The sequence below is a fragment of the Momordica charantia genome (assembly GCF_013281855.1).
Source record: "Momordica charantia cultivar OHB3-1 chromosome 7 unlocalized genomic scaffold, Mcharantia_2.0 BLBB01000007.1, whole genome shotgun sequence".
Classification (NCBI taxonomy): Eukaryota; Viridiplantae; Streptophyta; class Magnoliopsida; order Cucurbitales; family Cucurbitaceae; genus Momordica; species Momordica charantia.
Window position 1 is genome coordinate 15,625,958 of NW_028275165.1, and position 23,489 is coordinate 15,649,446.

At 36.9% G+C, this 23,489-nt stretch overlaps 2 protein-coding genes across 10 annotated transcripts; one reads left to right on the plus strand and one right to left on the minus strand.

The window, feature by feature from the left end:
• Positions 1–1,415: 1,415 nt before the first annotated feature.
• On the minus strand, positions 1,416–15,783 carry LOC111024336 (uncharacterized). Of its 9 annotated transcripts, XR_015792372.1 has the most exons (6): positions 15,587–15,768; positions 14,966–15,461; positions 14,766–14,830; positions 4,450–6,031; positions 2,340–4,337; positions 1,416–1,916 (listed from the first exon to the last, which is right to left on the minus strand). XR_015792372.1 is itself a non-coding variant. In XM_088126782.1 (5 exons), the coding sequence occupies exon 3, from the start codon at positions 10,572–10,574 to the stop codon at positions 9,258–9,260; it is 1,317 nt and encodes a 438-aa protein (XP_087982908.1). In that variant the 5' UTR covers positions 10,575–14,830; positions 14,966–15,461; positions 15,587–15,783; the 3' UTR covers positions 1,416–1,916; positions 2,340–4,337; positions 4,450–9,257. The 9 variants fall into 9 exon arrangements, 7 of the variants coding, with proteins under 7 accessions (XP_087982908.1, XP_087982911.1, XP_087982912.1 ...); XR_015792371.1 differs by having other exon boundaries at positions 14,766–15,461; XM_088126782.1 differs by having other exon boundaries at positions 4,450–14,830; positions 15,587–15,783.
• Positions 15,784–17,760: 1,977 nt separating this feature from the next.
• EDA8 (Putative membrane lipoprotein) lies at positions 17,761–19,639 on the plus strand. Its single transcript, XM_022301997.2, has 3 exons — positions 17,761–18,141; positions 18,429–18,499; positions 18,759–19,639. Exons 1-3 carry the CDS (start codon positions 17,995–17,997, stop codon positions 19,405–19,407), a joined length of 867 nt encoding a protein of 288 aa, XP_022157689.1. The 5' UTR covers positions 17,761–17,994; the 3' UTR covers positions 19,408–19,639.
• The last annotated feature ends 3,850 nt before the right edge of the window (positions 19,640–23,489 follow it).

The following is a 23,489-nucleotide window of genomic DNA, read 5'->3' on the forward strand; positions in this document are numbered from 1 at the left end:
CCCTGTTTGTTGGCATGCCGATCTCAACTGGAACAACAGCTTCAGAGCCGAAAGCCAGTGAGAACGGGGTTTCGCCAGTTGACTCTCTCGAGGTGGTCTGATACGACCACAATACTTCTGGTAACTCCTCGGCCCATCTTCCCTTTCTAAAGTCCAATCTCAGTTTGAGTCCACGTTTTATAATTTTGTTTATTGCCTCAACCTGCCCATTTTCTTTCGGATGTGCAGGGGACGAGCTGAGATGACTTATGCCTAGCTTCGTGCAGAAGTCCTTAAACTTTGCATTGTCAAATTGTTTTCCATTGTCTGTCACAATAGCATTTGGTGTACCGAAACGACATACAATGTTCGTCCATACGAACGATGTGACTCTAGGCTCTGTAATATGAGTGAGCGCATCGGCCTCGGCCCACTTGGTGAAGTAGTCCATAGTAACAACTGCGAACTTGGTTTGTCCCTTGCCCAGGGGAAAATGACCTATGATGTCAATTTTCCATTGTGCAAATGGCCATGGGGCCAAGATGGGGGTGAGCAGCTCGGGAAGCTGACGGATAATATTTGCAAAGCGCTGGCAATTGTCGCAGGTTTTCACAAACTGCTTTGCATCCTGCTCGATGGTGGGCCAATAATACCCCTGTCGAACCACTTTGGCCGATAACGACTGTTGGGATTTTCTCTACCTTTAAAAAGATTAGAGACTCGTGCAAGCGCACACGGTCACAAGTAATACTCGGAAGTAATCCAAGGTCGAATCCTCAGGGACTTGTTGCTTTTCAAAATCAAGTAATGCAGTGAAATAGTTCAAATATGCAATTGTGATTTAGGAAGAAAATAATGGTGAAATGTTGTTGTTTGGGGTTTTAACTATCAAGCCATTTAATGAAACTCAACCTCCTTGTCTCCTACCTTAGTTTTGATGCAAAACATGGAAAACACATTATGTTGGGAAAATGCACCAGGCGCAATTCCTGACTTTTCTTGGGATTTAAGTTCTACTCTTTCACTACCGCTTTTGGTTGCTGCAGAGGCTAGGGTAACCTACAATCATATTCCTATGTGTGATTACAATCCTAGAGAATATCTACCAACTCATTTGCATTATGGGTCAGAGGGCCTATTCATAGGACCATATTTTATGCGCTTATTCCTAAGTCACATCCCATATTTGTTTCCTATTATTTTACCTAACTCATCTTTCCCAAGGTTGGGCTTTAGTGTATAAATCAAGTTCCCACTGGCCAAATGGAAAAAAGATGTAAAGAGAAGTTTTTAGAAACCAACCCAAAAAAGTGTCAGCCGCAATCTGGCCAAAATCCCAAGCGTGTTGAAAATCAAATCATTTGACTAATGCATTCCACAAGGAGGTTGATAACTAATTTAGAACATAATTAAATGAAAGTAAATGCACGAAAACATAAAGAAAGTATTTTTCATTGAATTTAAATGAATAAACGAGCCGTACAAGGAGTTCTAGCTTAACCCTCTTCTCTCTCGAGCGTGAGGGGAGTTGAAACTCGCTAAAGAACTTTAAAATAACAGAATGAACAAAGAACGGAACTAAGAAACTGATTTAAAAGCACTACGAAAGGTAAAAGCGTGAAAAACAAATAAATGAACAACTAGAACATGAACATAAACCCTAAAAACGTGTTCTACAACTAGAGAGCATCTAGAAGAAGATGAAATGAAGCTTGGAAGGGATGATTTGCTGAGGGATGGATGGCTTCCTTTTATAGCACCATAGGTTGGTTGAAACTCCCCTCCATTTTAGGTGGAAAAGGCTTGAGATTCACCTAACCACCTCACTTGGACTTGAACTCACGGTTTTGAACATGTGAGAAATGTCCTACTTGCCCTTCATTAATCAAAATGTGCGTTTTGACAAATTGCCCTCCAAAAATGCGCCAGGCGCAATTCTGCAAAAAAACAGAATTCTGTTATTTTCTTCCAACTTTGACCGTATTTATCTCATATTTTTCCTAAAATACTATAGTTTGACTTTTATGTAGAAATAATCTATGTATGTTCTTTAAGAATATGTGGTCCTTTTTGGCAAATAATAATGGGAAATGGGTCAAAAACATGGTCAAACAGGGCTACCGACACATGTTTCTGCAGTAAAAAGTCAACAACACCTCCTAATCTCTTTTCACTAGAACCTTCTTTATTAACCCTAGCATCATGAGATTCCATATTGATTTTTTCAGAATTTGAACCAACAATGGATAGGTTTCTCCTAGGGTTCATTCTTATAGCTTCCTCATATTTTCTTATTTGTTCCCTAGGATCAAAAACTAACTTTTCATGATAAATCCTAGGAGGTTCAAGAGGAATCATACCCGGTTTGGTTGGTGGAGGCAACAACACTCTCTTCTTTTCCTTCTCTTTGTCATGTGGCTTGGAGGAAGATGAACCTTTCATGGTTCTTGATCGTGCTTAATGATCAACAAAGAAAAACCCCCCAATAAACCCTAAGTGTATTGAAAAAGAGAGAGATGAGAGATAATTTGAGATTCTTTGAGATTTCTTGAGAGAAGATTTGAAAACAAGTGAGAAAATCTTGGTGAAAAATCGTGAATGGGGTGTTTTCAAATTCTAGGGCTTTTTGTTTTATGTTTTAAAACATATTAAAAACATAATTGGGTTTAAAATTAGGCCTCCTTTTGATTGAAAAACAACCCAAAGCCCATTTAAACATAACCCACATAAAGCCCACGAAAGCCCTAATCCATAACTCAAAAACCGAATTTGTTTTCTTAAATTGCGCCAGGCGCAATTTTGACGAGGGTGGGATCTTGATCCTGCAAAATTCAAATGCAAAAACAAAAATTAGATTTGGAATCTACACAAAAAAGCCTTAAAGAAAGTGTAAAAATTTCGCAAGAAGAAGACAAAAAAATATTTTACACAAAAATGCCCTCAACCACGACCAATGGACTGTTTTCACTATTTTTTTATGATTAGGCATGCTTAACAAATAGACAGTAGTTTTAGCAGCAGCACACAAGGCATGAAGTATGATAAGGAGTCTGGGGTACATAAAATTTTAAAGCTTATATGACCCTAACTTGTAAGACTAAACATGATATATGTTATCTACGAAACATCTCAGCATGCTATCCAACTTATGCAAATATTTCTACCTAGAAAATATCATGACTGAGCACACATGAATAAAACAACATTATATCAGCAACAAAACAAGGGTTAGAAAACTCCCCCGATTCAGCTAATGAGAAAATAACAGCATGGCGTTTTTTCTTTCTAGGCATTCCATATTTAAATCTTGATTGTTCCTTCTTGTGGAATAATGCTCACTGCTCTTTGCCTTATGTCTTGCTTATTTTCTTGGGAACTCCAATCATGTACTAAAAAAATGAAATTATTAAAACGTTCAGGACATAATAAAAAAAACTGGAAAGTAAACAAACATGACACTAATGTACAAAACTTCCCTCCTGTTGATTTTACTTTCAAGAACGTTGGAGGCTTTCAACTTTCATTCATTTCCTCAAGCACATTTGATCTCTCTTCTGCTACTACCATGTCAAAGTTTCGCTCCTTCAGAGCACAATATGCTTTAAGGTCTAGCTCGAGGGGTAGGTGACTTACTTGTATGCATTGATTTTTGAAAATTGGAATTTGGGATGAAACTTTAACGTAAAACCCTTCATCTGAACCTATCACATCTTCTCCTAGTTCTCCATTTACTTGATCCTCGACAGGTTTGGTCAACTCTTCCTTCTGTATGTATTGGGTTATCTCTAAAGAGCATCGAGGGAAAGGGAAAAGCGGTCCAATATTTAGAGGTGATGGGTTTAGGTCCATTGTAAGCTCATGCTCCATTACCTCTATCGGTTTCTCGGGTTCAACTTCCTTATTCTTCCATACCTCATTTATCACTTCGGGGATTGGTGGATCATCATTGTCTATTGGGAGCTCAAGTTCGTCATCTTCAAGCTCGCTCCTTTCATTGAATGCCTCACCTTGCTCTTCCATATTGGTAGGCAATGCTTCTGATGGACTATTCCTCAACTCATCAACCATCAGCTCCACTTGGATTTGCAGCCTGCGTATTGATTCATCAGTTCTCGCCATAAAGTCTATCATAGTCTGTTCAAGGCTAAAAACTTCCAATAAGTGCGTTTGTTCTGGCATCCATGGTTGATTGTACTCTTGTTGAGGTTGTGACGGGAATTCTGGTGGGAATGCATGCTCATACGGGTGGAATATACTTTCAGGTTGAAGCTCTCCCCACAGGTAATTCGAATGATCCCTCCAATCTTGGTTGTATGGATTTGAATAAGGGTTGAATTCTTGTTGGTTCCCTTGTTGACCTGGATAATAAAAAGATGAAGGATTAGATGGACAATATTCCAATGAATGACAAATATCACCACAATATAAACAACATAATTGATTCACAGGAGCTATGGGAATGTTACTTACCATTGGAAGATTATACATAAATTGAGACTCCATTTCCAACACTCATGTTTGTTGTTGGTTCAATACAATTAAGATCTTCTTTATTTTTTTATTTCCTTCTCTTTTCTTTTTTTTTTTTAGTTTTTTTTTCTTAACCTCTATTCTCGCCTTAACCTCCTCAGGGACTCCTGCAAGAAAGCCTTTATGCAAAAAAAAATTGGCCCGCTAAGGTTAGATATAACAATTAATCTCAAGGAACAGAGGCATGCAACAATCACACTATGAAACAATTCACTTGAAAAAAAATATGATTTTGAAAAATAAGTCCCCGACAACGGCGCCAAAAACTTGTTGGGATTTTCTCTACCTTTAAAAAGATTAGAGACTCGTGCAAGCGCACACGGTCACAATTAATACTCGGAAGTAATCCAAGGTCGAATCCTCAGGGACTTGTTGCTTTTCAAAATCAAGTAATGCAGTGAAATGGCTCAAATATGCAATTGTGATTTAGGAAGAAAATAATGGTGAAATGTTGTTGTTTGGGGTTTTAACTATCAAATCATTTAATGAAACTCAACCTCCTTATCTCCTACCTTAGTTTTCATGCAAAACATGGAAAACACACTATGTTGGGAAAATGCACCAGGCGCAATTCCTGACTTTTCTTGGGATTTAAGTTCTACTCTTTCACTACCGCTTTTGGTTGCTGCAGAGGCTAGGGTAACCTACAATCATATTCCTATGTGTGATTACAATCCTAGAGAATATCTACCAACTCATTTGCATTATGGGTCAGAGGGCCTATTCCTAGGACCATATTTTATGCGCTTATTCCTAAGTCACATCCCATATTGGTTTCCTATTATTTTACCTAACTCACATTTCCCAAGGTTGGGCTTTAGTGTATAAATCAAGTTCCCACTGGCCAAATGGAAAAAAGATGTAAAGAGAAGTTTTTAGAAACCAACCCAAAAAAGTGCGAGGCGCAATCTGGCCAAAATCCCGAGCATGTTGAAAATCAAATCATTTGACTAAGGCATTCCACAAGGAGGTTGATAACTAATTTAGAACATAATTAAATGAAAGTAAATGCACAAAAACATAAAGAAAGTATTTTTCATTGAATTTAAATGAATAAACGAGTCGTACAAGGAGTTCTAGCTTAACCCTCTTCTCTCTAGAGCGTGAGGGGAGTTGAAACTCGCTAAAAAACTTTAAAATAACAGAATGAACAAAGAACGGAACTAAGAAACTGAATTAAAAGCACTACGAAAGGTAAAAGCGTGAAAAACAAATAAATGAACAACTAGAACATGAACATAAACCCTAAAAACGTGTTCTACAACTAGAGAGCATCTAGAAGAAGATGAAATGAAGCTTGGAAGGGATGATTTGCTGAGGGATGGATGGCTTCCTTTTATAGCACCATAGGTTGGTTGAAACTCCCCTCCATTTTAGGTGGAAAAGGGTTGAGATTCACCTAACCACCTCACTTGGACTTGGACTCACGGTTTTGAACATGTGGCAAATGTCCTACTTGCCCTTCATTAATCAAAACGTGCGTTTTGACAAATTGCCCTCCCAAAATGCGTCAGGCGCAATTCTGCAAAAAAACAGAATTCTGTTATTTTCTTCCAACTTTGACCGTATTTATCTCATATTTTTCCTAAAATACCATAGTTTGACTTTTATGCAGAAATAATCTATGTATGTTCTACTTGGAGAATATGTGGTCCTTTTTGGCAAATAATAATGGGAAATGGATCAAAAACGTGGTCAAACAGGGCTACCGACACATGTTTCTGCAGTAAAAAGTCAACCCTAACAACGACTTGGCGCCAGAGTGGTTCCACATACTCCTTCATGGATTTCCCTAAGGATGTAAAGACCTTCTTCAGGAGTTACACACTTAAGCAGAGGCAGAGAGAAGCCACGTCAGTACAATGCTCCACCTTGGAGTATGAACCGAGCTGCTTTTCGCGCCATCTTCTTCTGCTCCTTCGAGTCTTGCGACAGATTTCCTTTGATGACCTCCACGATTGGGTCCATCCATGAGGGTGCTGGAGTGTCAACCTCCATCACATCTGGCTCCAAGATTGAAGGATTGTTCAAGATCTCGACCGGGACTGATCTGGTCAGGTCGGTTTCATATGCTGATGCCACTTTAGCTAAAGCATCTGCATTGGAATTTTCTGATCTTGGAACTTGATTCACCTCGTAAGTCTCGAAATGGGCGAGGTGTGATCTGACTTTGCTTAGATATTTTTCCATTCGGGGGTCTTTTGTTTGATACTTCTCCTTAATCTGATTTACGACCAACTGGGAGTCACTAAAGACCTTGATGTCGATGGCTCCCAGTCCTTTAGCAACGCGTAGGCCTGCCAGAAGTGCTTCGTATTCAACCTCATTATTTGAAGTCCGAAAGTTGAACCGCAGAGCATACTTGAATCGCTCGCCTCCTGGTGCGAGCAAGAGGATTCATGCTCCGCACCCCCTCTCATTGGAAGATCCATCAACGTAGATCGTCCACGGGAGGTCGGACTCGGCCGACTGAGATGATGGGGTGAGCTCCGCGATGAAGTCTGCCACTGCTTGCCCTTTTAACGCAGTTCGGTGTTCGAATTGGATGTCGTATTCACTCAACTCCATTGCCTACTTCATCAGGCGTCCTAATGTTTCTGGCTTATGGAAGATGTTCTTCAGGGGCAAGTTGGTAAGTACTACGACGGTATGCGCTTGGAAGTACGGCCTAAGTCTCCGTGCCGCAGTGACTAAGGCGAGGGCCAGTTTTTCCATTTGGGGGTACCTAGTCTCTGCCTCGGTCATGGCTTTACTTGTATAATAAATGGGACATTGGCGTACCCCCTCCTGCTTGATTAGGGCCGAGCTGACGGCGTTGTCGGACACTGCCAGGTACAAGTGGAGCTTGTCTCCTGGCAATGGCTTGGCAAGTAGAGGTGCCGAGCAGAGATAGTTTTTCAATTGTTCCAATGCTTGCTCGCACTCTGTCGTCCATTCGAAAGGCCCCTTCTTTCTCAAGACTTTGAAGAAAGGAAGGCATTTATCTGTTGACCTTGAGACAAACCTGTTCAAAGCTGCAATCCTTCCATTGAGGCACTGAAGTTGTTTCAGAGTTTTGGGTGCTTCCATCTCTAGCACGGCCTTTATCTTCTCTGGGTTAGCTTCAATCCCATGGTTGTTTACCATAAAACCAAGGAAATTCCCCGAGGAGACCCCAAAGGCGCACTTGGTCGGATTAAGCTTCATTTGGTACTTTCGCAGCACTCCAAAAGCTTCGGTCAGATCGGAAAGATGCGACTTTGACTGCTTGCTCTTGACAAGCATATCGTCCACATATACTTCCATATTTCGACTGCTCTGCTTGGCGAACATTTTGTTCACCATCCTTTGGTAGGTCGCACCCGCATTCTTCAAGCCAAAAGGCATTACCTTGTAGCAGTACAGACCTTGTCTGTTATGAACGCGGTATGATCTTGGTCTGACACATGCATTTTGATTTGGTTGTATCCGAAGTAGGCATCCATGAAGGTGAGCAGCTCGTGCCCAACCGTTGCATCCACGAGCTGGTCGATCCTCGGCAGGGGGAAGCAGTCCTTTGGGCATGCCTTATTTAAGTTTGTAAAATCTACGCACATTCTCCACTTCCCGTTGGATTTTTTAACTAATACAACATTAGAGAGCCACTCGGGATACAGAATTTCTCTTATATATTCAGCTTTTAATAGTTTGTTAACTTCATCAACAATTACATCACTCATTTCCTTATTTGCAGGTCTTCTTTTATGTTTTACAGGTCGGAATGATGGGTCTATGTTGAGGCGATGCACCATGATCTTTGGGTCAATGCTGGGCATGTCCTCGTGAGACCACGCAAAGACGTCCGAGTTGGACCTGAGGAAGTTGATCAGCTCCTCCCTAGCAATGGCTCCCAGCTTGGTTCCTATGCTTACTCGTTTCTCAAGGCTAAGCAAAGGAACAAGCTCGAGTTCCTCTGTTGGTGATGCGAATTTCCTTTTACCTGGTTTCGGTAGGTCGGCCTCGAGCTTTAGCAACTTGTCCCAGTTGGCTTGTTTTTCCAGGGCGCATACTGATGACCCTTTGAGCGCGGAGGCATACCACTCCCTTGAAGTTTTCTGCTTTCCCCGGACCGTGCCTACTCCATTAGGAGTCAAGTATTTCAAGACTTGATGAAGCATTGAGGGAACGGCCCGGAATGAGTGGATGATGGGTCTCCCGAAGATGGCATTGTAGGCCGATCTGCCATCAATCACTACGAACTCGGCCATCTGAGTTACTTGTGTACTATCTTGCCCGATCGTAACCGGCAAGTCGATACACCCTTTTGGAGAGACCAATTCTCCAGAGAATCCAACCAAGGGTGTTGGGCTCTTCTTCAACTGAGACCTGGTCCATCCCAAGGCCAGATATGTCGGGATGGACAAGATGTTGGCAAACGCGCCTCCATCTACCAATACTCTTCTGACTAGGACATGATCGATAAGGGGGGCGACCAAAAGTGCATCGTTATAGGGCAGATGGACCCCCTCCAGATCGGCATCGTTGAAGGTAACGGAACAAGTTGGTTTCTGCTCCTTGATGATGCATACCTCGCGCTGGCTTCACGAGCTAGCTCTTTCCTTTTGTTTCCAGACTGACCCCCACTAGGGCCCCCGAAAATAGTATTGATGATCGCAGGTCGATCGTCTCGACGAGGTGGCGTCCTTGAACGCTTCCTCTCTTCTTTTTTCTCGGTTTTCCAACAAATTTTTTGAAGTAGCCATCTTGAATGAGGTCTTCAATTTGGCGCTTCAATTCCCAGCAATTTGATGTATTATGGCCGTGATCGCGATGAAAACGACAATATTTATCTTTATTGCGCTTTTTTGGGTCTCCTCGGAGCTTCTCAAGTCGCTTGAGGAGCTTTTCCATCCCACTTTCCTCGATGTTTGTAAGTATCTAAGAGATGGGGATGGTGGTTGGGGTATAACGCTTGTAAGGTCGGCTTCGACTGGGCCGATCTCCGACCTACGATACTCAGCTCGTCTGCCGGAAGAGGACGATCCCTTGTCCTTTGATTTGGAGTCAACCTTCCTCTTCTCTTGGTTTGGCTTCTTCTGGTCGATCTGCTTCTCAAGTCGACCAGTTTTGGTTCGGAGGAGCTCATGGCCATCAATGACCTTCTTCGCCTTTTGTAAGACTTCGGCGAAGGTTGCCGGTGCCTCCTCTCCGAGCTTCACGGTGACGGTCTCATCGGCCAGGCCGGTAAGGAAATAACACATGGCCGAGTCATCGGAGCAGTGCGCAACCTTCAACTGCTCCTCCTGGAACCTTGTGACATACTCTCTCAGCGTCTCACCTTCCTTCTGCCGGATGGTGGCGAGGTGAGTCGTTGTCTTTCTGTCATAATGTCGAGAAGAGAATTGACTGATAAATTCTTTCCTTAGCTGAGAGTAGGTCGAGATCGACCTAGCCGGCAGTCTTCGATACCACAAGCGCGCGCTGCCGGTGAGTGCGATCTGGAAGGCGCGACACTTGATTGCGTCTGTTGCCGCCTGAAAATCCATGAGGCCTTCGAAGACCTCAACGTAATCTTTCGGGTCTTTAGACTCATCATAAGGCTTCATGGTGGGAGTTTTGAACTTCGGAGGAATTGGGACCTCCAAGATGTCCGAGGTGAATGGCGATTCTCCCAGGTCGCCGTCATCGAACAGACTTTCCTTCTTTTCGCACCTAGCCTTCAAGGCTTCAACCTGAGCATTGAACTTGCTCTTCAGCTGGTCAAACTGCTCCCTTATGATCACTACCTCGGGAGTTATTGGATTGTAGGAGGACTCGACCTGCTGGTTGAAGCTCTTGTGCGAGCAGGACGGAGATCGTCCCTTTCGGAGGGACGAGCTTCTCTTTCTGTTGAGATGCTCACGGAGATCACCCCTCTGGTGAGTGTACTCTTCATCCTCACATCCTTCAGAGTGCTCCTCCTCGACTGGACCGAGGTGATGACCCCTTTGCTCGTGCATGTCATCGCGTGCCACCCGGTTTTTAGACCTAGACCCGGCGCCCGCAACTTGCACCATTTCGTTGTTCATCTCTTCCATGGTGCGCATCTGAGTGCGCATTGCCTCCATTTCTTTCTGGAGTGCCTCAAAATTCTCCCTTGTTGGAGCTGGGGCTGGTCCTCGAGGGTTCTCTTCGAAGCCCCACCTCGGCCACGATTGGCTCTGGATGGCTTTGGATGTGCTGGTGGCAGAATGGGCGTGGTGATGCGTGCCAACCTGCGGAGAGGCTCTGTCCCCAGGCCTCTGCCACCTCTACCCCGACCTCCCTCTGGTGGCCATCATTGGCCGCTAGAGCTCTTTGGTCGGCTGTGTTGGTTGAGTTTGCTAGCTGAACCATTTTTGCTCGCGCTTTTAAATCAGGATGACTTAGATCGTCCTTCCCCACAGACGGCACCAAATGTTTATGCAAGGATTAGCACAATGATACTTTACGAACCAAGTTCGAACCCGGTCCTCGGCCCAACCTGAACACAAGAGTGGACCTGCACAAGAGGGTAAACACTCTGATGCTCAAGTCAGTATAAGTCGGACTCCGTATTAGTTCGAGGTGAGATTCTCTACCTGAGCGTGAAATGAGGCCCTCTATTTATAGGTGGGGGACCCGACAGTACTCACGACTGGCGGTTACATGTTTTTTTTCATGTCGGACATGTCGGGTTCCGTGTAGGTCGAACCTCCTTCAGATCGGACTTCGACATGTACACAGCCTTTTCCCCATGAGCGAACCCTACCTCTTCGGCAGGTCCGAGGTGGAGCTGGGATATTTTAGTCCTTAGACACCAATAAGCGTCCTCCACGTGTCCAAGGTATTTTTACCCCCAAACAAAAACCTTAAATTAAAAACAATAAAAGTTCTACTTGGAAATATTTTTTATAAGATAAAGTATTCAAAATTATCACGATTTTTAAATTCTTATATTTATTATGCATTTTTATTCCTTCTTTATTAATAAAAAAAACACAAAATAACAAGAACCCCAACCTTTTCTTTTTCTCTATGATTCGTATACAATTAAAGCAATAATTTTTAAATTAAAAAGAATGTTGAATTACAAATTTGGAAAAGAATGTAATAAGTACTTAGGTTTCGTCTGATAATTTATTATTTCTAATTTTCAATTTTTGGAAAACATTCTTTTGGCAGCTATTCCTATTACTTGCATCTCTCATTTTTAGTAAACGTATCTAAAATTGGATAGAAATTTTGGAAATAGAGAAATTAAAGTTCGTTTGATAATCATTTTGTTTTTTAAAATTATTCTCGTAAGCACTACTTTCAATCATATATTTCTTTATTTTGTTATCTACTCTTTAAAAAAAAATCGAAATCTAAGTCAAATTTTAAAAATTAAGGACCCGTTTGATAACCATTTTAGTTTTTTCTTGTTTATAATTTTTGGTTTTCTGTTTTTAAAAAAACAAAAACCATATATGTTTGCTAACCATTTTTTGTTTTTTGTTTTTAAAAAGTTAGAAAATTGAAAATACATATTAGAGAGAGAAAATTTTATGTAGAGTAAAGATGACAACGACGTGGGTGCGAGAATGCTCTCCCCCATTCTCGTGTTGTGAAAATTTTTATTCTCTGTCTCCACCTCGTTCTTGGGTCCGAGAGATGTTCTCGAGAAACATTATCGGTTTTATAATTGTTTTTAATTATTTTTAGAATTTAAGTATAAAAAATTGTAATAAATATATATTAATTATTTAAAAAATCGGGGATGAGGACGGGGTCGGAACATGCATTTTCTATTTTTAGGACCCGACCCTGCGGAAATTTTTGTCTTCAAAATAAAGTTTAGATAGATGTAAATAAACTTTTACAAGATAAATTTTATAGAGATAGATAAAAAGATTTAGAAAAAATAATAGTGAAAGAAAAGTTAAAAGACAAAAAGAAAAAAATTGTAGAGAAAAAAAAAAACTCGAGAAGAAAAGATAGGTTAAAGAAAAAAAAAGAAATTTTAAAGAAAGAAGAAAAATTACAGTGGAAACAAATTTAAAGATAATAACAAGATTCAAAATATAATTTTTTGGGAAAATAAAAAAATACAAAGATAAATAAAAGTTATAAAAAATGAAATTTTAGAGAGAAAAAAGTTAGGAAAAATATTAAATTTTTAGAGACAGAAATGAAACTGTTTTGTTAGAAAAAAAATAAAAATACAGAAAAAATGGAGAGAAACAAAGAATAATAAATATTCGAAATATGAAAATTTGAGAGAGAGAAATAAAGTTTGTAGAGAGACATTTAAAAATAAAAAAATAAAAAAAAATTTAGGATGAGAAATAAATCTTTTAGAGATCAATGTGAGAGAAAAAAAAAAGTTAAAGATGAGAAGAAAAAATCAGATTTCGAAAAACAAAAATATGTTTTTGAAAACTACTTTTTTTTTCTTGTTTTTAAAAACTACATATAATTTCAAAATGGTTTTTGAAAAACTAAAAACAGAAAATTGAATTGATTATCAAACAACTTTGTTTTTGAAAAACTAAAAATCGAAAATCAAAAATCAAAAACGAAATAGTTATCAAACGGACCATAAAAAATAGTTTCCAAAAAATTTAATTCAAATGCAGTTTTTAAGATAAGTGAAAATATACCACAACCATCGTGTGCAAACAAGCATAATTTTCAAAAATAAAAAATTATAAACAAACTAACTTAAATTTTCAACTTTTTAGATGTTTAATGAGTTTTTTTTTAAGAAAAAAAGCGTACATTTGTTTAAAATTAAATTAAAATATTCTTTTGGTCCTTATACGTTCAAATTAGAGTTCATTTTGGTTCTCATGCTCTAAAAATATTCATTTTGGTCTCCCTTAATTTGTGAGGTGGCATTTGCCAATAAACTGGGTTGGGTCTGATTAAATGTCTAAGTAATGCTCGACATTTTCAGATGGCTTTCTCCCCTTGGGCTCGTATCCATCAAAATCGTCAGTGAAATATCCTCCACTCTGGGTATGGCCCAGACATTGATGGGAAATTGGAGAGATGAGACTGGGGAAATGAGGAAGAAGAAGAGGAGGAAGGTGTGGAAAAAATTGGAAATGTAACTTTGCGAGTTCATTCAAGAGCCATAATTTTCCTACAACAACAGAGAGTGGGTTTTTTGGTAAAAATTTGGGACGAATAGGATTTCAGCTTTGACCTATTAATTTCTGAAAGTAAAATTTATTAGAATAATAGAGAAGAAAAGATGATATTTGTAGCAGAGAAGGAGACTGATGCGAATGGAAGGCCGGGACTGTTTGTTTTTCGGAAATATAGATGACTGGCATCTATAGATGGCTGGAACTTCAGATGTCCGATATCTAGAATGTTCCAAAAATGCCCTTACGAATATTTATATAATTTATAAATTCATTTAATATAATAGATTTATTTGAAATTATTTATTTTTCATATGTTATTTTGTAGAACAAATTAATTCATATGTTATTAGTCCTTGAGTACATTAATTTATTTTAATTATAAATTTAAAATATTAAAATAAAGAAGGGTAAAATATTAAAATTAACAAAAATTATGAAAAAAAATATATGGAGAAAAAAAATGAAGGGCAAAAATGTAAAAAGTGGATGCCCTCAACACGGGAATCTTGGAAACCCGTGATACACATCCAAGGATATCCGGGCATCTCAAGATTCTCAGATATCTTACGTTACCGCAAAACAAATGTGGGAATCCAGATGTCCGTCCAATGGGAATCTCGAATTCTTACGAAACAAACAGTCCTTATTAACCATAGACTAACAACAAGGACCAAAATGCACTTTTTTTCGAAGTATAGAGATCAAAATAAACACCACATAAAAGTACAGGTACCAAAATAGTATTTTAATCTAAAATTTATAGGTTCTAGGTTTAGTAGGACTCTAGTCTATTAGACAAATAGAATGAAAGTATAAAAACCTATAAAGTCCCTTAAAAAGTTCCTTTACCTATAAGACAAAAAAATTGAAACTGTATGATATAGAATCTATTCACTTTAAAAGTTTAAATTGAAATGCGACAAAGCTAAAAACCTAATTAAATAATATCTAGTCATCGGCCTAGAAGTTCTCAGATTCAAATCTCTGAATCAGCTTAATAACAAAAAATAAAAAAATAAACTCTTGATATCTCTAACGTTCGAACTTTAAGTGGGCATGGGTGCCACTAGTTGTAAGAGCCAAAGAACTTCAACTTCGGGTAAAAAAAAAATTATTAAATATATATACTTCTTAAAAAGAAATGAAAATAAAACTTTTTCTAACTTTAATGTTATGTGACAGAGTCGGAAAAAAGCGCCTTGGAGAAGGATCAGTGATCAGTGATCAACCTGCAAAGTAAACCGTAATTCGCTAACTGCTTCACTCAGAAAACTTTTCAAAATTCTCAGAGCTAAAATCTCCTGAAAAAATTTCACCGGTGTGAAGTTCATAATTAAGAAAGCTGCTAAGAGGAGATTACTTACGATTTATGAATTAAATCCCTCCGGTGAAGTGATTGGGATCATGATGATCAAGAAATTGTGAGAGAGAGCGTATACAAAATGTTTAATGAAGGATTAGGAATTTAATGTTCTCGAAGATTAAACAAAAACAATCAATTACTTTCTCGATTCAAACCGGAGGATAAGGAAACTGAAATTTACCTGTCTGTGCTCGATTAGATCAGAAATTGAGTTCGCAAGTAAAACAGATAAGTGGAGAATGAACCTGAGTGCGATTTTCTCGGCAATCAAACAGGCAGAAGAAGTAGAAACAGTACAAAGCCCTCCCAAATTCCTCTCCACAAAATCAAAACAAGAATCGGTAATTTTTCCTCCTCGATTAGAAATCACAAGCGCGAATTCCTCGGATCAGAGCCGATCGTACCTCCACCTCCAGTCATCGACTACCAAAACAGAATTAGATCAAACGCAACTAAAGCTCAGATCAATCGGAAGAAAACGCTCCTCCAGTAATCGACTAACAAAACAAAATCAATTAACAGAACAGAATTAGATCAAACGCAACAAAAGCGTACATCAATCGGAAGAAAACGTTCAAGGACGAAATCGCGAATCGCGGATATTTCAAAACGCGATACCTACAATTTCGAATACGGCGGTGCGAGTAGCTTTTTCCAGATGCTCTTCCGGCCGGCTCCTACGGAGGAATACGGCGGCCGGCATCTTCCCGGTGGACAAAGAACATCGGTGCTCGATTGGCGATATCGAATATATATAGAGAGAGAGTAAAAAACTTTGGAATTTGCGCCTGAAATACGTGTCCAATTTGCAGGCGTTGCCTCCCTTTTGATAAAAAAAAAAAAAGAAAGAAAAAAAAAGAATGTATCTATTTTATATGGCCTTTTACAGTTTTACTATTTACTATACTAATACTATTACCTTTCCAACCTCATATTTGGAGGCATTTCAAAATATCTTAACTGATTTTGAAATTATTTTCAATTCTGGGAAAAAAAGTTATTTTCAAATTTCGTTTTTGGTCAAAATAACTTCCGTTTTAATTTGGATTTGGTAGGATTTTAAATTAAATCAGAATAAATTTAATTTTACCCTAAATAAAAAATAGATATTTTAATTTCTAAAATTTAGGCTTATCACCCTACTTACCTTACACTATATCACCTTAGCTCGTCTGTCATAATCATCCTTCCAAACAGATTATAGAGGTTGGTTATTTATGATCTTTTTTTTTTTATATATTCCTTCATTTTTACAAATAAAAAAATAGCATCGCACGATTCTAACCCTATAAATTTAAGGATCATCAAACAATGTTTATGTTTTACAACAAATTGGAAATAGAAACGAGAGACTAGAAATTTGTTTTGATTGTTTCCAAAATTTCTATACACTTTCGATAATGTTTCAAAAAAATGAGAAATAAGAAACATAATTAATTACAAATTGACGAGGGTTTTTAATAAAATTTGGAAACGAGAAACAAAAAACATGAACGTTATCACAAACAAACTCTTATTTTCTATTTTTGTATTTTTGAGTCCTAGAAAAGTAATATATCAAGCATATCATCATTTATATTAAATATATCAATAATATATCAAATCAATTATATATATTAGGTATATCACGTAAATATCATTGGTTGGGCTCCACGTATATTAACGATGTATCAGATTTTTACTTTCTTCTACATAGGGTAGACCTCAAGATTTTTTGCTATTTTTGCAATCGCTTTTTTAATTTAATAGATTAGTAGTACTATGTCTATTTCAACAAATAAAAAATATAGAATTCTCCCTATTGAAAGAAATAAAATTTATCCTGATATTACATCGTTACTTTGTCAATTAATTTCAATTTTTGGTAAGAATAAGAACTTGGAATCTTGAAAAGGTTTTTTTTCCCCCCTAAATTTGTGGATCATTTCATAGATTCACATTTATATGCCTGCATCTACCCTTCCACAGACGGCAACCAGCAAAGCCCCCGTCATAATATCTCTTAAATTTCGTTCCAACAATTATTTTAATTTCTAAAATATTTTTTCTCCTAATTAAATAAATTTAAAAATTTTAAACCACACTTTTAAAAAATTAAAAAAACTATCTATCATGCCACGTCACTCCCCAGCCGCTTCCAGAAACAGAAACCATGATCCCGATCCTGTGCCCTCTACCTCATGATTGGATCCCATCACAACCGTCAATTTTTGTTCGCTACCTCGTGGGACCCACCGTTCCTTGATCTGGGCCCTCTCCCGTTGTCCGCCACTTCCCCGTTGTTTACCACGCGCCTCGCCAACCCGTGTGTCCCACGCTCCCTTCGTTAGGTTTCACGAATTTAATTACTTCAAAAAAACAAAAACAAAACAAAACAAAATTCCTAAACTACCCCTCCGCTCCCGCTACTTATCTTCGAGTAATTATCCACTGCGGACCACTCGTACCGAATCTGCTGATCTGCGGTTAGGCAGAATTGGGACCGTTCTGATGGACGGGGGTGGAGTAGTATCCGGTGGGATCGGCCACACCGGATTATTCTCTCCAATGCAAGGGAGAAATAATAAGTTTTCTTGGACAACTATCATGACGTGTAATAGCGGCAGCTTTCTTCCCTTACTCCTCTAAGGACCAAAAAAGAAAAAAGAAAAAAAACGGAAATTAAAAATTAAAGATTAAAATTACCATTACCTCCTGTAAATAAAGAGAAAACGCAGGGGTAAAATCGTCCGGTTGAAAATTAACAGATCAAAACATATGAAGGGCCGAGAAAGCAACAGAAAGTTAAACCCTGACTATCGAGTTCTGTGTGAGATCTGCAAAAAAACAAGAGAGAGAAAAGAAGAAAAAAAAAAGCCCGAGAAAATGAGGGAAAATCGCTGAGAAAATTTTCAGACGGTGAGCACTTGATTTTTTTCTTGTTTTCCTCCGAAATTTTATCGTGTTTGGATGTTGTATAGCTGCGGTTTCTGGTGAAGCTGCGTAGATTCTTCGAAGGCTTTTCAATCGTAATTTTCGATTTTCTCCGCCATGAGGATCCGTAAAAACGCGAAGTTATCGCCGCTGTTGTTCTCGCCGTCCATGGCGTCCGTTCCTCAAGCTCTTCCGACGCACGTTTGCCAGCTGAACCAGTCGCCGTGGGATGTGATTCCGCTCCACCAAGACGCCGCGAACCAGGTTTGATAGCGAAAACAAAAAATCTCAAATCTCCAATCTCCAATCTCCAATCTCTAATCTTCGTCTCTAGTTTTTACTTTCTTCCTCATAGATCTACTATTGACCTAAGCTCTAGTTCTCTATTCTTTTCCCGTTCGCATTTCCCTCTCTCTCTAGGGTTCTTCGTTTTCCCCCTCCACTTTTAGGGTTCCTCCAAAAACCCTAAAAATTATCCTCGTTCTTCTCCCGATTAGGTCAATCGATCTCCCTCACCTGCTGCTCTATTTCTCGTTGTTTCGTTCTCGCAGCTCGAGGAGGCCGAAGATAGCTTCGCTGGAAATGCTAGCTTGGGCGATTATTCTATCGGAGCCGTCGAGAGGTGAGTTCGTTTAATTTTCTGTGATTTTGTTCGTTTCTGCTGATTTGTTGCGTTTAATTTGTGCGTTTATTTATTCTTTCCGCCTCGGAAATGGTCGCGGTTGAGTGAATGAGTAAAATGCCCATACGATAATCTGAAATTTTTTTTCGGGGAGGAGAAATGGAGCGCGGTTGTATAATTATTATTACTCTCGTGTCGTCTGTGGCTGTTTCTGGATTTGAAGATTAGTTTGAAATTTGTTTATATATACGAATCACAGCGTCGCGTCGATGATGGAGGAGTCGGCGAAATTATCGAATAATATAGTTATTATCGATGAGAATGAAGTAATGGCGGAGAAGGATGATGATTCCGGAGATGAAAATGGAGTCGGATTCGAGAAATTAGTCGCTGGAGACGACGATAGGAGTTGGAAATGTAAGAAGCAACCTAAAGAGGAAGATTATTCTTCTTCGTTTAGTTCCGACCACCGCCACCACCATCACCACCACCACCGCCGTTCCTTTCTTAGGTCTAGCGAAAACAATAATTACTCTACTCTCAATAATTACTCGATTACTAAGAAAGCTGCGGCCGGAACGCGGCGGACGCGGCCGGCCAGGGCTTCGAAGAAGGCGGCGGCGGCGGGAGGGTCGAATCCGTACGAGTTCTATTATTATTCTGGATTCGGACCGCTGTGGGGGAAGAAACGGCGGGAGAGAGGAGGGGAAGAAGGGGGGAGATCGGTGGAAAATACGGCCGGATTTCGGAGCAATGCGACGACGCCGTCGCCGTCGCCGTCTGAAATCGACGGCGACGAATGGGATTATGTGGACGACGAGGACGACGACGGAGACGGCGACGGCGACGGCGGGAAGAAGCGGATGAGGAAGCCGGTGAAAGCGCGGTCGTTGAAATCGCTGATGTGAAGAAGAAGAAGAAGAAGAAGAAGGGATTTGAATTTTGGATTTGGTTTTTGGTGGTGGGAAAAATTATCGGGAAATTAATTCGCGAGGGTTTTTTTTCCGTCTCTTCTTCGTTCTGCAACAAATTCTTTTTTTTAGGGTTGAAGGATTTTTCATTTCTTTTTCTTTTTCTTTTTTTTTTTAATTGTAACATATTATTATTATTATTTTACAATTTAAAATTTTAAAATTTTAATTTTAATTATTCTCTGCGTAATGCACGATGATGCTGTCTGTCTTGTGGCTTGCGTGGCGGGTGGGTGAGTTTAGCGTAGCTCTTGAACGTGGACAGCAGGAGATTTTATAGGGTGTGTTTTAGGGGGACCGAGACATTGCGTTTAGTCAAGATAAATGGTTACTAGTTATATATATTAGAAAAACAAACTTGATAATAACTCAATTGGTTAGTATAGATTAAAACGTGTGGATTTGAAGCTTCACTCATGTTGTTGTATTTAAAAAAAAAAAATTGAAAGTAGAAAAATATTTAAGACTCTTAAAATATTGTCAAATTTTTATTTGTGGTCTGGTCAATATAAAAATGAATGTTGATTTGTAAGGATTTAAGTAGTGTTATATATATTAGAATAATTTTTAACCGCTTGCTACTGGGTAGGTATTTTCCTATCACATTATAAAATTAAAGCTATTTATTTTTTGAAAAAAAAATCCTATTTTCTCTCTCTTGCTTTATTCATTAATCTCTGGTAGCAATTAGTTATGATTCTACATACTTGGTTAAAGTTCAAAAGAGCCTTCTTCTAATTAGTTATAATTTCTAATTTCTAATTTCTCCTTTTCGTTCGATTCTTTCACATTTCAGGTAGTGTAGTTGAAATTAAAATAAATAAATGGGTAGTTAGGTAATTTCAGAGGCTTCTTTTTCTTTTAATTTAATTTATTTTTTTATGAAGTTTGGCTTACTTTTTTTGGGGCTTGTAGTAGTAGATGACGTGGCAAGTGATGATTTTTCCATATATGAATATTAATAAAAGAATGGGCCTACATTTACTTGTTGGGTCCACTTCGACAGCAAAATCCACCTCTTATGATATATATATTTTTTTTTTTCAATTGTAGAGATTCAGGATTTTATTTCTATTAATATTATATATTTTAGAAAAATAAACTATTTTTGAAGATATTCTGAGAAACGTTGTAGTTTTGGATGAGGTAGCAGGTCAAAATAGAAGTTTGACCGCGAATTGTGAGTTGAAGACCTAATTTTAGGGCATTTTTCTTTGGGGAGTGATTTCATGATTTTTCTTTAAGACAAGTTAAAAGAACGTCATAGAATTAAAAATTGATTTTGTGTTTAATAGGTTCATAACCTCTTTAATATTTTAAAATAAATTTATTAAACATAAAATTAAATTTAATACCTTATAAAATTCTTAAAGTTTCAACTTTGCATCTAATAAGTTTACGGATTTTTTAAAAGGTTGAATAAGTCAAATAATTATAGACACAAAATTGAAAATTCATAATAGTAGGATTGTTAGACCCAAGCTTGTAATTCAACTTAAAAAATTTTAATTTGTGTAATAAATATTTTAAAATTTAATCTTAATTTTTTAGGGGAGAATTAAAAAGGCACATGTGTTGGAGGACACATATTTTCATGAACAGTTGCATGCGTCAAGTGAAAGAGATAGGTGGTTTGAGTATAATTAGTTGGCATTTGGCAACTCAACACATTGATTTGAAAAAAGGGATGCACTATTTTTGTTTTCTTATTTCTAACTACTTTTGTGAAAGAAACTAGTTTTCCACGACTCTTTCTTGGCCTACCGTGAAAACGAAAAAGGTTTAAATACTATTTTGGTCTGTTTATTCTTGATTTTGATTTAATTTGGTATATATATTTTCAAAATATTCATTTCTGTCCCTGTACTATCAATTTTTATTTATTATAGTCTATGTATTTCAAAATGTCTACTTTGGTCATTTAAAAGTGACAAATTCGGTCAATTCATTTTTATTGTTATCTCATTCTTTCGGTCATAATTTTAGCATTGTACTCTACCCACTAAATTTAATGAACTTAGCCATAAATTTTTATTAAAGATATCAAAGTAAGGAAATGAACTAAAGTTGAAAGTAGAGTGACTAAAATGAACATTTTGAAAGTATAAGGACTAAAATTAACAAAAGCTGAAAATACATGAATCAAAATGAACCTTTTGAAAGTAGAACCAAACTCAAAAAGTAGAAGAACTAATTAAATTGTATTAAACCAAATGAAAATTAAGTTTTTTTTTTTTAACTAAATGGAAATTAGGTTTTAGTTTGACATATAATTTGGTTTTCTTGTTTTTGTATTTTTTTCCCCAAAATAAATAGCTGGCGTTAGGTATAAGTTTTTACTTTCCATCCAAATCTTTTATTGGAAATTGTTTGATAAATTTTTTTTGTAGCTCTTGAATGTTGACACCAAGAGATTTATAGGGAATGATGATCTAGGGGCTTGAAGTTTTTCCTATTTCTCTTGTTTCCTAATATATGTATTTTATTTTTTAAGATATTAATGTGATTCCTATCTTTGCTATTCTTGGTTCATGAATTGGATAAACAATATTTAGAAATAACATAAATTTTTTAACTTATTTTATTTTTAAAATTTATTTTTCAATGGAGACTTCTATTTTGATTTAAGAAAAAAAAACCTAAGAATCGAGAAACAAGAATATGTATTAAATGTATTTATTTAATTTTAAAGTATATATAGAAAAGTGAGAATAAGAAATAAGAAATAACGGTTGAATAACATTTTTTTTACCTCTAAATCATGAAATCTAAATGTTGTAAATGATCCCAAACTTTTAAACCCTATAAAATTATGAAAAAAAGAACACAACTACAGACAAAGAAAAGCAACACTTTAAAATGGAAAAAAGTTTAAAAAAGAAAAACCCAAAAAAAAACAACAAAAATGGCTAAAAAATAGAGAGAAGTTGAAATTATAAAAGAATCATATCTTTAAAAAACTAGAATAAAAAATAGGCATCTACATAAATAGTATAAAATAAATATGTAATTTCAAATATAGTAGAAATTTTTAAGTTTTATCAACATAACATAAAAACTCATATGTGTGACTCAAATCCCATGACCCATATGACGTAATATTATTTATAAAAAAAATAAATAAGATTTTTGGAGATAGAGTTAAAAAAAAGTTTTTATAAATAAAAAGAAGAAAATATAATAAATTAAATAAATTTTAATCCTAACAATTACAACCTTTACAAAATTGTTAGTACCTAAAAAAATACATAAAATTCAAGAATAAAAAAATATTAATATCTCAATCAATATTTATATATCTACATGATTCTTATTTAAACTACAAAATAAATAAAAAAATCGCATCAACCATATTAAATTAAACTTTTTATAGCTAGCTATAAGGTTAAATCTCAAAAAATTCTTAAAATGTTACCCTTGTATTTTTCTTTTTTTAATGTTATCACTCTCGTACTCACTTTTTTTTTTATCTATAATTGAAAAAAAAAACTTACGTACTTTATATAATGACTAAATATATATAAAAGTTATCTATGAATAATAAAGTTATTTCTCTTCTTATAAATTTTTATTTAAAAGAAGTTATTAAAAATATGGTTTAAATCCTACTTTGAGTCGTCAACTTGAACATGACTTTACTGGTTATCATTTCTTTTCTCTTACAATTACAACATAATGCTGCATTCTATCAATATTTTAAAATATTGTTATGGTCTTGTATCAAAAGGTTTTTTATTTGTTGCATATAAAATTTGTGTTGAGATTTTACAAATAGAGACCAAAATGAACTCTTTAATTACAAAGATCAAAATAGGCATTTTGATAGTTCAATGGCCAAAATAGATAAAAGTAAAAAGTACAAGGGCCAAAATAAGAATTAAGTCTACAAGTAAAAATAATATAAATTTAATCAACTAAATAATTTTTTGGTTCATATACTTTCAACTTTAGTTAATTTTGGTCCAATTTATTTTAAATTTTTTTTCATTTTAGTCCTTGTAATTTCACAACGTTCATTT